The following is a 15,603-nucleotide window of genomic DNA, read 5'->3' as shown; positions in this document are numbered from 1 at the left end:
TCCTGCCTCTGTCTGCGGCACATAGCGCATATTCTGTAGCCGTGGAGAACGTCCATTAGCTTAATTGATGGAGATTTCCTCACCCACATGATCGGCTCGCTAATGCCCTTGTCTCAACCTGATCCAAACTGGCCTTTGATCTGTGATCCAGCTCGGCCCCTGCAGCCGTTCATTTGCCTCGGCAGCTACTGTATTTCTCTGCAGGTTCTTGTGACGACGGTCCAGAAAGTTATTGTTGTAATGCGCACGGGCAATGTTAAAAAAAAATAATAATAAAAAAGTCCTACAGGAAGGCTGATTCATAGACAGAAAAGCACGCTGGGTCAAAGGTATAAACAGACTGGATTGAAAGAGAAAGGCAAATGAAATATATCGGGCGTGTGTTGCTTATCTTCCCTAAAATTACAAATGGAAATAGACATCAGGACTGAGAAATGCACTTCACACCTCCCACACAAACAACAGATACCGCTGTGATCTTTCCACAGTTGTTTTTTTCAAAGAGATTCAGAGATGGAAGAAGAAAAAAAAAAAAACGTAGGAACCTCCCCCGCCCCCCACAAAATACCCATGTACAAATTAAACCATATTATCAACTGATAAACAATTGTTTCAGTAATGATTAATCTTTATGATTACGTTCAAAGCATTAGAGCTTTTCCTTTTTTTGTCTTCTGCAAAGTAGTAAAATTAAAACGCGTTTGACAAATAAAATCTGACGCGGCTCGACAGTCCCACAGGAAACGCCATTGTCCACATCATTTTTCCTTCTGCTTTCACACTCCAAATAAATCCCATCCGCACGTCTAAGAGTGTTTGCGCTAAATGTGTCATCGGGGACACAAATACAATAAACAGGGAGTCTCCGAGCTGCCCGCTGAGGTCAGCCGTTCCTTTTTATTCATTTGAAACCCTGCAATCTAATTATCACGTCCAGCGGATCTGGTCCTGCCCGCAGTGTAGAATATTATATATGGCAAGTCCATTTAGGTTGTTATATTAGCTATTTATGGGCCTTGTTGATTAGCTAGCAGGTCCGGACAAAACCAGTGGGAGCGGTTTTAAGAGGAACAGGATTGGCGTGAATGGGATTTAAAACAGCTTTAGAGTGCATATAGACGGGTTTATGTAGCGATTTATATCCCATTTGCATGTTGCACTGAACGGATTTTTCCATAGAGACTCGTTTTACAATATAAGGAATTTTACTGGAAATAATGGGTCTATTTAGGGTAATTGGGTGGATAGCCCCCCCAAGGAAGAGCTTCGACACACTGGACAACTTTCACCCTTCCTACAACTGCAAGCAAGTCTTGAAATTGGTGCTGGTGGTTGAAGCCTCTGAAAGTCTTTTAGATAACATTTGCCTAAATTAGCTGCTAAATTGGGCCCACTGGGATTATTAGCAGAGAATCAAGGTCTTGTTCTTCAAACTGTTGGAAGCAAGAGGAGAGGATTTTTTAAGGAGGTAATTACAGACAGAGCCGAGGCATGCCGAGAGTTTGGAAGAAAAAATAAATAAATCACAGTCTGAGGGGGTGGCGAGAGAAAAGTGTGACAAGGAATGCATGGGCACAAGTTAAGAGGCGGCACAGCGGACGGATCGCCTCGTTTACAAATGAGGCCCGGAAGGAGGGAGCATTTAAGGATGCAGCGTCGTAAAAAGTAAAACACATATTTGTTGTTCTCCTCGTGTGTGCTGTGTATCCTGATAAACCACGCCTCTAGTAAACTGTGAAATATAATACAATTAGAAAACAGATGATCATTAAATTGATCCCACAGTGTACACTTAATATTAAATTCACTTTATTACTAGAGCTGTGTTTACATCCTCTGTGGAAACGCAGGAGTCAAACATGTGGCCCGCGGGCCAAAAGCTCCCCGCCAGAGAGTCTAATCTGGCCTACAGCATGGCCGCATTGCAATGTGGGAAAATTACACAGAAGGCTGCAATTTTTCAATGAAAATAACCGCTACGCCTAATTTGTCCACTGTTTTAGAAAGAGAAGTGGACAGGACACAACACTGAGACCCAGGACTAAACTGCAGACACCATTTTTAGAGGATAGTTTATTAAATGTAAACGTTCTCCTAAATTACTTGTTCTTCTTTGCACTGTAACAGGAAAAAGTCTGGAGTTGTCACTACTTACAGGTGACTATTCTGTTATGTTACAGATCCAGCCCACTTGAGGTCAAATTGGGCTGTATGTGGCCCCCAAACTAAAAAGAGTTTGATGCCCCAAAATGCAAAATGTTTCTAATAAGCGTGAAATGATTACACTTTACAAACAGGCAATGAGTACAAATATGCATCCAGTTATGAATGAATAAATGTAACCAGCATGTTTTGTACCTTAGCTGGATTCAATGAGTCCCCTGTGGTTTTGTGCATGAAGCTAATATTTATCATAAATGGTGTAAAAATGAAGCCCACTGGTCTGTTTCTCCACTGAGGCCGGTTTGTGTCCTCAAATGAGTAACAAGCTTCTCGCAGCACAAACAGCGATGGCTGTTATCGCCTGATTGAGATTTTGTTTCTGGCCCAGTCATGGGAGTTTATGCGTAGAACGGTCTATAAGGTGGACAGTGGATAAAGGATGAAAGTCCATCTGTCTGGTGCCGAAGCGGGATTTCCACAGCTGGCCTGTCGGGCAAAGCTTAGCTCCGCTGATTGATCGGTGTCCTGATTGATCTGTAAAACTGGAGCTAAGTAAGTTGTGCAAAAGTCAAATGCGTTTCAAAGGAGCATAAAAAGAAACTCACATTTGTCTATAAACCACGTCTAAGTAATATTTTTGTAGCTCGTCCTCTGCATAGTCAATCTGTAAGGTCACTATTTCTCTTACTCACTTCATTTCAGTTGACTAATACAATAAAAGGAATAATTACTACTAAATAGAATGAATTATTTATACCCTATCATTATAAATGCTGCTGTAAAGGAATAGTCCAGTGAGTCCCTGTATCAAACTTCACCACTAGACCATGGTACTGACCATCACGCTGCATGCTAACCCACAGTGGACACACCACTTGCGTCTCCGTGTTCGTGTGTCACCAGCTCAACCAGAGACTCCCGTTTTCTTTTGTTTTCTTCTCGTCTCTCTCATCTCATCCTCCCGTGCCTGTGTTGTTTGTGCAGGAGACTCACACAGCCTCAGGATCTGTGCAAATTTTAAATTTTTTTTTAGCTCGAGCTGAAACATTTTCAGCTCGCGTGGAAGCATCTTTGTGTCAGTCCGCGCTGCCCTGAGTGAATTCACGTTTAATGGTGTCTTCGTTTTGGTGCTAAATGTGCCGCCTGTGCGTTGTAAAATCACAACTTTCCCATTTTGTACATTTTTGTTTGAGCTGGGACCAAACAAAGGAGATGTTATGTATTAAGTAGTCACCATGCGCTGTATTCTTTTCCCCTTGCAGTCTTTACGGTAAGCTAAGTTAATCACCAGTTAGCTTTAGCCCTGACTGGGTTAATGCGCATTCGGGGTGTATTCCTGCTCTGGTGCATGTTCACTGCAGATTTTGCATCGTTTATAAATTGTTGTTGACTATAACTAGCTCTGAATGTCCAGCTTTAAAAGACATAACAGCTACCTCAATCAGCAATTGTGCCAGAACATGAATGGATTTTAGATATGTCCAAAACACACCTCTCAGAAAAGCCCGGTGTTGAAAATCTGCATGCATACAAATCCTTACATGCACATAATTATGTCCTCTGCGGTCGGTATTCCTCTTTTTAATGACCTGGACACATAATCTTCCTCTGTTCTTAGCAGAGCGCGGCATGCGGTTGGTTCCCCCAGACATTCCCCCATCCTTCTTTTTGTGGTTGACGCAGTTCATTTGTCATGTCTGGATTAGGGCTTCATTCTGCAAGATATGTCACGAAGGCTGCTGCTTTCTGCCCGCTAGTTGCACGTTTGTCTTTGTGATGACATTGCACTGACATCAATCTCTACTAACACGCAGGGCATGGGAGGTGGGAGGGGTGTCCAACAGTGAACATCAAACCATTGCTAGAACTTGCTGCACAAGTTGCATGGTGCATATCTTTTATTGGAAAATGAGAATTTAAAGTAATTCTGGATGGTATGAAGTCAGATTCCACAATATGCGCTTGGCTCTGTCACTGCAAACTAATAAAGGATAATAAAAAAAACAATAAACAAATTATGTGACGTGTACGCGAGTCTGCGTTCGTGTTTGTTTGTATGACAGACGAAAGTACAAAATGACTTTCTTTTCATGTGATTGTAAAACATGCAACATTGAGTTAATTCTTTCTGAATAAATGTACTGAATTGTTTTCTAGCACCATAGTTTTTTTTTCTTATTAAGTTTCTAAGTTGTTAGAAAAGCAGGGAATAATCAAAACTTCTCGGTCTGCTGATGCTGACAAACTAATTTAAAGTTGTGAATAGCCTTGACTCTAAGTTCAGCAGAAGCTCTGCAGCAGATGTTCCTGCCGTGTTCGTGTGGAGCATGGACTGTATATAAATATGGACAACGCGTCCCTACTTCCTTGCGTTGGCCAAACTGATGCTATTTTCCCGGGGGTACGGGCGGCGGCATCTTGTGAGTTTGGAGCCAGAGTCTGATCAATATGGTCCGAGATTGGAGCCAAGTGGAGCCGTGATATCGATGACCCACCCGCACTTCCTCCAGACTCACTTGTGTTTTCTTTTAGTTAATACGGTGCTCTGCTCTACCTCCACCAGTTACAAGGAAATGCTGGATTATACAATTTTTTTTTTTACAACTCTCATGATTCTATGGGACCGCCTGTTGACTGCTGGTAGCAACTGGTAGTTGCCATTATGTCACATCCTGTTTCTATTGCATCAAATAACTAACAACAACGAAACTTATACAAAAATTTGATACTTGAACATGCATCAACATTATATTGACTACCTAGAATGACAGAAAACGTCCTTGAAAGAAAATTATTTGACGTGTATTTTAGTGTTTTAGTTTGGCCCAAGTACCATCCACTACCATGGAGGAGGCGGAGCTTATGACCTATACTGCAGCCAGCCACCAGGGGGAGCTCTACTTGCTTTGGCTTCACTTTTGAGGTGCAGCTCCGCCATCCATCTTTGTACAGTCTATGGTCTGGAGAAAGTTTTTTACCTGTTTTAGGTAGTGGTGCTTAGCTTCAGTGGCGACACTCATTTATACACGCCAAAACTGGTAAACATGTACGGATCAAGAAAGCATTCTCCCTGATACATTTACTTTACAAGGGTTGCCACATGATCTAAGCTTAAGGCAGACAGTACTTGATGTATATCAGCCCACCTCCACCCACTCTGTCCCAACAGCCCAACACCATTTTCTTTCTCCAGTGATTTGTGCACTGACACAGTCAATACTGCCATGAGACCTACCTACATGTCCAGCCAGCTTCAAAGAGTAATAGCAGCAGAGGAGGCATCGCGCTTGAAGACACATACTTGTAATGACAGAACAATTACAAAGCCTCATCTATCACACGTCCTCGGTGACGAAGGGCAGCGGAGGAGTGAGTGCGGTGTCAGACAAAATAAAGGCGGTCTCACATTTCCCGTTCGTTTGCTTCTAACTGACACGAGCTCCAGTCTCAGTAGAGCAGAAACCAACATTGTGTTTTCTATCAATGCGCTTCGTTCGGCGGCCATTGGATGACAACGAACAATAATCCCAAAATCAGGCTCCTTGAAATGGCTGTTTTATATCTTCTGGATATATTCTAGATTGTTGGGTGGATGTGGATGTCTTGGTGGGTGTTGTTACAGGGTTGTGTCTCTAGGACTGTAGTCTCTTTGTCGTGATGCTCTCTTCTGACCAACTCCTCAAAGGTCAGACAACTGTGCGTGGTATTTTCATGAACAGACAAGGACTACATCGATAGCCTGTCAGGACTAATCCATCGTATATTGTAAATAATATTTAAATTGCGGGCAATTTATTTGGACAAATAAAGTGATTCGAATTGAATTGATAGTTTTCAGCAGCAGGAAAGAGAAACTGCTGCCGCGGTCCGTGTTAGGACGCTCCATCAACTTTTAACAAGCGTTTCAGTGTAAAATAACATGCAAGGACCAGGTTTTTATCTTTATTTATGATTAATTTACCACACTAATAATGCTACCAGCAGAGTGGCCCATTAATCAACCCAGAAAATTTGCATAAGACTTCAGCCGTGGGCAGTGGTTAGCACTTTTGCCTCACGACAAGAAGGTTCTCGGTTTAAACTCTGCTGCAGGGGCCTTTCTGTGTGAATGTTCTCCCTGTGTGTGCGTGGGTTTTCTCCGGGTACACCGACTTCCTCCCACAGTCCAAAAACACTGTTAGGTTAACTGGTGATTCTAAATTGGCTGTGGTGTGAATAGTTGTTTGTATCTCTCCCAGTGCCAGCTGGGATAGACTCCAGCCCCCCACGTTATCCTTACTTCACAATTTCTTTCAGTCGCACAAATCTACGCATTCTTTTTTCTTTTCTTTTTTTTTGCAGTTTGAGAAACTTTTCATGCCGTCAATTATTTTCTTGAAGGACTTGTCGGCATGTGGGAACGTGTAGACCTTTACCTGTAATGTCAGTTCCTCTGTCCTCATCAGAGTCCTCTTCTTTCACGTCTGTTTTGACCTCCTCTTTCATCTCCGGTACAAAGAAGTCTGTTTGACGAGACAGCGGAACCATATAGTTGATGACATCGGGGGTATTGATCTCAATAGTTGGGAATGCGCTAAGCTTCCTCTCCTGTTAAAATGGGAAAAAAAAAGAAAAAGACACAAGAAGAACTTTAGCATTCAGCATCGGAATTTCATCTCGGAGATACTCGGGATGGATTCTGCGGAGGTATACTTAAACCCTGAAGACAAGGACACTTCTGAATATCAGCTGACGTTCACATCTTAATAAATTTCTACTCATTAATTAGGAAAGTGTTAACCTTTCATGATTACATTGTGCCAGGAGCGGGAAAGAGAAATGAGCACCGTCAGTACAAACCGGCTTTAAGTTAATTTTCATGATGATCAAATATTGGACCTTCTTTACAGTGCCAGCATATACATATTAGTGTCGGTCCTCATGTTTCAGGTAGAGTCTCGAACGCCAGAAAGCTAAGCTCAACTTAAACATTCAAGGAGCCAAACTTTCTATATTCTTTATGCATCCTACATCGATGTAACCAAGACGCAGCCTTAAAACACATTAACAGCTGAATCCTCCAAATTAAAATATGGCGACTATAAAGAGAATCTGCAGGAGGAACAATGATGTGTCATCTCGGCGCGTTGACGTTTTCAGATGGACAGACAAGCAGAAAATATCAGACATGTGCAGCTTTAAGATGTCGCCCCTTTGCAGAGATAACACTGTGTCTTTCACACATTAATATGAATACATGTCCTCCCATGTGAGTCCATTAAAGTTGCATTAACATCCAAATCCATGTGTCTACATTTGCACTCTCCCGTGGTATGTGTGGAAAGTGGAGAGTTTATAAATATTATACCGTATTTTCTCTAAAGCGGGCATAGCCTTGCATAATTTTGCCATATGCTTTCATATAGATCTCGGGGGATGTCGGAGGACGGAGCTCTCTGATGAACCACTGCGGTAGGAAGCAGGGGTGAGCTGCACGGGTCACTTTTGGGTATGATGTATGTTTCAGTGCGAGACAGTAGTCTTGACCGTAGATTAAGACCTAGCACTAACATCAGACTGATGAACGGTTTGCTTGATTTTCTACGAACTCTACCTTGCAATACATTTTGCATTCCTTCTGATCCATGTGAACCACTGGTGTGTTCGTCCTCTTCACTTACAACACGCTGCCAATTAAAGGAAACACTCTGCAGATACTGCAGATAGGAGAGAGAGCTGAAGTGACACCTTACAAGATGCAGTTGCGGCTCATTCCTCATTTTAAAGGCCAATTTCCGCCAGCATGCGGCCGCTGGCTGTGAGCACAGCTGTGGCTGCTTTGCGCGGCTGTGCTTGTGGACGCTGGTTATTGTTCGAACGTCAGCTGCATTTGTGGTTCAGTGTGTGGTGCCGCGGATGTGTCCGGCAGTAATAGAATTTCTACCCGCGGTGCTTCAGTGACAGTTGTGTTACAACACACCGCAGGAGTTCGGGGAGACTGTACTTTCAGTGCAGAGCTCAACCACTGCTGCATGAAGTCAGTGTTACAGCCATTAAATCCCTATAGCCACGGTTACAGTGCTACAGCTACATGGTGCCTCAGTCAACATCAGTAGATGTCGGGGAAAGAGCTGGAGACCCAGATTCTCTGTTTTCTCTATTCTCTATTTCTAATACATATCTGATGTTCATGAGTCAGAGGAAATTAGTCGGTTATACAATGGGCCAGGACGATATGACCTTTCCAGAGCTCCGTGTACTTTGGTTTGAGTTTGCTTGTTATTTTTTATTTTTTGGCCAGATTGCTCACTCACAAGAACCTTAATAGAAAATGTTCAATATCACAGCTGCATTAAACCAATAAAACTGACTTCATAACAGTTCTCCTCCAGTTGATACTGGTTTTCCTCCCTCTTCTTCTTATGGACAGCACTTATTTCCTCAGTCATCACATGTTGCCGCTGGTTTGGCTCTTCCCACCCCAAACGTTTCAGAGTGAAACAACCGCTGGCCACAGTGGTGTGAGAAAACCCCAGATACTTTAAAAGCTTTGATGTGCAAACACTGGAGAACAAGTTCTACAATAGTAGTGAAACTTCCTTTAAAGTAGAAGTGAGTGAAGCAGAAAACATTTACTCGTGATTCGTATTTGGCAACTGATAACAGATTGTGATTACTGTAACTTGTAGCTGATCGAGGTGGAGGTTTAATCTTTACGGGACATTATTCATATATTACACTGTACACCGATGAACCACAACATTACGACCACTGACAGGAGCAGTGAATAACTTTGACGATCTTGTGACGATTCAGTGTTCTGCTGGGAAACTTTTGGACCTGGAATTCATTCATGTGGATGTTACTTAGACATGTAGCACCCACCTAGACCAGACCAGGCAAAACGGTTTAGGAATGAAGAACAGCACAAGGTGTTGACCTGGCCTCCAAATTCACTAGGTCCCAAACTGGTCAAGTATCTGTGGGATGATCTACAGAGGCCCCTCACCTCAACCCATAGGACCCAAAGGCCCCCACTAACAACACTCTGTTGCCTGAGTCAGCACAAGAGAGACCAACACAATATTAGGAAGGTGGTCATAATGATATGCCTGATCTGTGTTTTTAAATTGACATAATTTTAATATTTTTTAAAATACAAAGTGAGCGTCATCTAAAGCTTTTTAAATGGTGGTGAATATTTTCAACAAAGAAGCTCTAACCCTACAAGTGTGTATTTGTATTTGAGAATAACAAATATAATTTAAAGAAATGGTTTAAGGAAAGTTTAATTCTCCATTTAAACCTAAAGTGACCAGTATGAAAAGTCAAGTGTCTCCCTTTTACGAAGGGAGTTTCTATTAAATCCCTCATCCTCTAACACTATTTGCTGAGTGAAAAGACCGAACGGCTCATTTCTAATCTGCTGCTGGATGAACGTAGCTTAATGTTGAATGGTTCTTCTGTGCTCTCTCCGTTTCTTTGTTCTGGGTCTCTTGCGGGTTTTCTCGAACACGTTCTTCCCCACACGGACATGTTAACAGATAGCTTTCACACTCTTTATATTACACAGTATAACACTCTTTTATTTGAATTTCAAGCTCACGCTGTTCGGCCTCTCTCTCTATGTGGATGTTCTCAGAATTTCATGAATGTCTCTAAATTGAAGTGAATGTGCAGACCTGGCTGCCCGACAAACAAAGCTATTCTGAGAGGGAATGAAAGGAAGCAAGTTGGATGGTCTAACAGAAGTCACCCGTCTAATTTTTTTCCCTCCCGTGGGTCAGGGTGATCTCGGCTGATTGATTGGTTTTAATCTAATCCTCACAAAATAAGACAGTAGGAGCTGGTATGAATCACCTGGCTCTTACATGCAGAGTCTCAGCCCTGGGGCTGCCTATGCAAATGAGTGCCCGTCTCCTTGAACCTGCTCCAATAATGAGAAGGGAATTCAAGACAAAGACAGTTCACACACACACACACACGTCTCCAAGGGATACTGTAACATGATAAGAGAAATAAAACCGCATGCCAGATAGATGTGTACCAGTATATGTGTGCAGTAATGTTTGCCTTGTTAAAACATCAACTTAATTGTCTTGTCCTTAGTGTAAGGAGCAGCTCAGCACTGTGCCAGGAAGGACTGCAGGATTTCCACATTTGACTTCATCAGGTGATTTCACTGATTAACACACCATCAGTCAAAGAGGAAATCACCTCCCATTATCTTTGGTCTCTCAGCACGGTATGAGAGCGCCCTTGGCTACTGCGTATGTGCTGATTTTTGCCTTCAAGACCGGAAATGACAAAGAACATTTTTCTACAAACTCAAAATATTTAACATTAGCCTTAAGGCAGTAAATGCTGCTTTAGCACATGGAGCTAAGTGGGGCACTCACTTGGTTTTATGCAATATTCTGGTAAATAGAGCCAGTAATCTGGTTTACAGCCTTCCTGTGTGCTAAAAAGATGGCATCGTTTTTATTATGCTTGATAAACATTAAAGGGGAACTGCTGTTTTTTACAACCTGGACCTTATTTCTGGCAGAAAATACGATCGTTTACTCACCCATATAACTTTTGTGTCATTTGTAGTCAATCGGGAGTTATTTAGATCTGCGTATATCCATATAGTGGGAGTGACTGGGGCACCGAAACGCAGCCTCTAAATAACGCATTATCTGACGCGAAACTCGTTCATTTCTCCAATATTTAGTTATGACACGCGAGTGCTATTCGTCCACAACCTCAGAATCGGAAAAATATTCAGCCATGTTGCAAAAAACTAGCAGTAACAAATTACAGGCTAACAAGCTGTCCGTCGCGGGTGCACATGGCGCTCAGAGATGACATCATCCAGGTCAGAAGACATGTAGATTGACCTACAGACCCCAGATGATGATAACGGGTAACTCTGGACTCAACGGGGAATAGCACTAGCGTGTCATAACAAAATATTGGTGAAATGAACGAGTTTCGTGGCAGATAATGCACTATTTAGAGGCTGCATTTCGGTGCCCCAGTCACTACCACTATATGGATAAACGCAGATCTTTCTTCTGCTTTCGGCATGGCGCAGGTCAGAGTTCCGCCCAGATGCGCGCATACACAGGTGCGTCGGACAATATGTCGAGTCAACCCGTGCAACAGTTCAAATAATTGTTCAGTTGTTCATCAAAACAAATGGATTGTTTCACTAATTAACAAACTCCAATGAAAAGCTTCCATTAGGACAATAATTATTTCTCTTCGGTCAATCTCAAGTGGAGTTTTTTTTTTAAAAAATGTTATACTCTCACCTTCCAGCCAGACTCCCTGCAAACCGAGGTGTTTATTAAACAGCGTCCCTCCCTGCAGGTATTTCACAATGCTTAGTCTGTGGTTAAAATATTCATTTCAGTGCCACTTTTCTGCTGATATCCAGAGTGTTGCCCTTTGATGTATTTTCAAAGAACCCGGTGACACTACATGTGAATATTAGGTTACTTCTTATCACTCCCCTCTGTTGTTGACATGAAGAACTGCTCCAAACTAGATGGTAATTTATACAGACTCCAAAGCACAAACCATATGCATATTAATTAAGTTGCCATACAACCTGAGTGATGTTAAGAACTTTGCCTTTTTTCTGTAACAGCAGACGGTTATTAGAAAGAAAAAAAAAATTACACACAGACAGCAACTATACCCATAAATACTGAGGAGGGACAGTTTAATTTAAAAAAATGCAGAAATAAAATGTCTGGGTCAAAAAAGGGAGCAGCAATCATTAATTAATTATAGTTTACCACTGCAAAGATGTATAATTATTCAAGTAACACTCTCTAGACATCATACATTTCTCTATTTCTTTCATGTCTTTCTTTCAATACCTGTTCAGGGCACAGACTGTATATAAATATGGACTACACGTCCCCACTTCCTTGCTTTTGCCGAACTGACCCTATTTTCCCAGGGATACGGGTGATGCCATCTTGCAAGTATGGAGCCAGAGTCTGTGATATCAATTACCTGCCCACACTTCCTCCAGACTTACGTTTTTGTTTAATTAATACAACACTCTGCTCTACCTCCACCAGTCACAAGGAAATGTTGGATTATACACTGTACTTATTTATTTATTTTTTCAAATGGACACTTGAGTATGCATCAGCATTATATTAACTACCTGAAATGAGAGAAACCATCCTTGAAATAAAAATATTTGATGTGTATTTTAGTGTTTTATTTTGGCCCAAGTCCCATCCACTAACATGGAGGGGGTGGAGCTTATGACCTATACTGCAGCCAGTCACTAGGGGGAGCTCTACTTGCTTTGGCTTCACTTTCAATCTTTAAACAGTCTATGGTTCAGACCTGGAACACGCATGTGTTAGCATTAGGTCATTTTACTGGATTAAAAATTCAAAAATATTTGTTGGCAGCCTTCATCCTCTCAGATGACAATGAGATGTTTTTTGTTTACTCTAAAGTAGAATGAATCTCCAATCAATGTTCAGCCGCCAATATTGTTCACTGCACATAAGCTGTGAGACAGGACAATGTTTGACAGGGTTTAGTAAACTGTCATTTCAGAATAAGTTACTGTGTTTATTGAGACGTTATTATTACCCAAGTCACTGTTATAGTTCTATCTATAAGATAGGACTCTATTCTCTATTCTATTATCTGACAACCAACAACATTAAAAAAAACACCATTAACATCAATTATTAAACAATGATATGCATATCAGAGCAAGTCTCCTCTCTGGAAGGAATGTTTCGCTGACCAGTAATCCATAAAACCTCTCACATGGGAAATGAATGGAGAAATAGCAGACAGATTAACTGCCTCAACATAATCAAAACTCGCTCCTGGCCTCAGCGTTTTAATTATATGACATGCAAGATGTTCTATTTCCTCCCAGTGCCCTTTTCTGCTCTCTGCCTCAATGTCTGCTGTCTGATTGGGTGCCATCCATTTCCCTAAAGCTCAGCATGGAGTTGACATGCATCCACTTAACCTGCGTCTGTGTCTTGGAGCTGTTGGGATTGAAACTGGCTCTCCTGCAGGATACAGATGCGGATGAGACTGAACCGCCTAAAAACAGGTCAGCCGTTGCTTGTCCGTCGCCTCCGAGCAGACTCAGCGGTTGTGATCATCAAACTCAAGAGAAGGATAATTCCACAGACCTTTTGCTAACCTTCGTAATGGCTCTACAAAATGGGTTGCATACAGTCCTGGGCTCTTCTCTTTATGTCACCAGTTAATAATTAATGATCCTGAAGTGCTGACGTGTTTTTGGCTGTTAAACACGTTACGTTTAAATTAGAGGAGAATAAGTGATTATTGGAAAACAAGTCATGTTTTAACTACATTACAGTGCTTTTATTCTGGAATGAATAATCCCCCAAAAAAACAACAAAAAAACAGGATGTACTCGTAGTCCTGAATAAATATATCTGAAAAGAGTTTGTGTAGGTTTTCAGTTGATCCACAAATCTTATTTCACTGCCATCAAGGAGTGTCATTGCTATGGGGTGGGGCTGCCTGGTCTAGTCTAGGTGGGTGCTACAAGTCTAAGTAACATCCACACCAATGAATGCCAGGTCCAAAGGTTTCCCAGCAGAACACTGAATTGTCACAAGATGGTCAATGTTATTTACTTCTCCTGTCAGTGGTTTTAATGTTGTGGCTGATCGGTGTATATTGTATGTCTTCCATAGAATAGAAGTCTAGATAAAGAAAGAAAACATAAAATGTTGATAAAAATCTTACCGTGGCTCTGTCCTACACATATCTTTGCATCCAGTGTCTAAAATATAAATAGCTGTTTCATTTATAACCAACTTGAGAATCTATGAGAAGTATATGTGTTGCATCCGGTCCCAAAAGGGTGTGGTTTGAATACGAATATACTGGAAATCGCCACATAGTCTTTTACACCTCAGAAAGTGTGCGAGAAACAGTGACGTATCCAGATACGAGAAAACCATTTAACAGAATGAAGGACGCAGGTTCAAGTGTCAGTGCTTCTGAAGTGCCCTTGACCAATCCACTGAATCTCCTCCAACTCCCCCGGGGTACTTACTCCACAGATGACCTTTTACCTCCAATGGAAGATACAAGCAGTAATTTCCCACTAAATCAATAAAAATGTCTCTTTTTTTTTTTTATTTATTTTTTTATTGCAGGTCATCATGCAGCCTCCCAGGAGCAGTATAATCGCAATTGCAACGGTCAAGATGAGTTTCGTAATCTTCACGAGCCTTCGAAGGCGACGGTCAAAACCTGAACTGCTTTTCACATTTCTGAACAACTGAAACCGGATCACAGTTACTTAGGAGGAAAATATTGGAAATAAAAGCGAGTTGCACAAAGTGATAGCATAACGAGACCTTGAAAGGATTTCCTGTCCATGAAAGGAAACGAGTGTAAGCAAGAAATTAGAGCTAAAGACAATTTAATTGGTATGTGGAAGGTAATAATGTAATAAGTAATCACACCGGGGGTGGTTTAAACAGTTGTCTAGGTGAAAGTGTACACTGTGATTGTGAGTTAAATCATTGTGTGTGTGTGTGTGTGTGTGTGTGTGTAGGGCAGATTGGGAGACGCAGAAAAAGACACATATAGGGAAGAGTCTCAGGTGGCTTTGTTGTGTCTTTGACCTCTCTGGCAGCTGCTCTGTGAATACTCAGTATCCCTCCGTCAATAGAAATACAGATAGGAGGAAAGTAAACATAGATTACAACAGCCTGGAGCTTGATTTACTGCATCACTTAACTAACTCCCAACTATAAATATGGCCGCAGAGTAACTAGGCCATAAGTACAAAAGGGAAGCTCAATAATGATGCCGAGCAACTCAGCCTTTCATATATGAAATGTAGTTTGTCCTCTGTTGGACCTGAGGAATTATACCAACACAAATATAATGTGCCACTTCCAGATGTGCCTTAAACGATATGACATCAAGAAGCCATTTTCAAAGATCTGAACATTAGTTTGCTCCTTTTCATGCCTCGGCTCCGTGTTTGTGTTCAGCTCCGTGGCTGCTCTGGCTGCTGGCCAGAAAATCAAAAAAAAAAAAAAAAAGGGACAGGAGACATGGGCAAAAACAAACTTCAGGAGCAAACCACAGCAAATATCAAGAGGCCTGACTTGAGATCGACCCAGGCAGAGGAGGTTTTACCTCCCATCTGTTCTGGGAGTTTTCAGAGATCCGCGATGTTTAAACTGTGTATGCTGAGGTGTGGATGTGTCAAGTGAAAATGGGGTTATGTAGGGTTAACTTGTGTGTGTGTGAGCTGCATTGTGATTATTATTACCAAATGTTTATCCTCTGACATAATTTAATCTTACTGATACATCACAGCCTCTAAGGTGCGCTTCTTCAGATGAAAGGCAGTGAGCTGTAAAGAAAGATTCAACAGTTGTCCAACACTATCTGTAAACAAGACGCTTCACTTGCACAATGCAC

The 15,603-nt window shown here is 41.7% G+C and overlaps 1 protein-coding gene across 1 annotated transcript in view; it reads right to left on the bottom strand.

The window, feature by feature from the left end:
* The window catches only part of tex264a (testis expressed 264, ER-phagy receptor a), an 83,640-nt gene that overhangs the window by 4,273 nt on the left and 63,764 nt on the right, over positions 1–15,603 (bottom strand). Inside the window, exon 3 of the mRNA XM_084543559.1 lies at positions 6,579–6,750. Coding sequence (XP_084399685.1) covers positions 6,579–6,750 — 172 coding nt within the window. The remainder of the gene's footprint in view (positions 1–6,578; positions 6,751–15,603) is intronic.

The sequence above is a fragment of the Chelon labrosus genome (genome assembly GCF_963514085.1).
Source record: "Chelon labrosus genome assembly, chromosome: 4".
Taxonomy (NCBI): Eukaryota; Metazoa; Chordata; class Actinopteri; order Mugiliformes; family Mugilidae; genus Chelon; species Chelon labrosus.
Note: the sequence above shows the minus strand (reverse complement) of the source record. Positions and strands in the feature narration are given on the sequence as shown.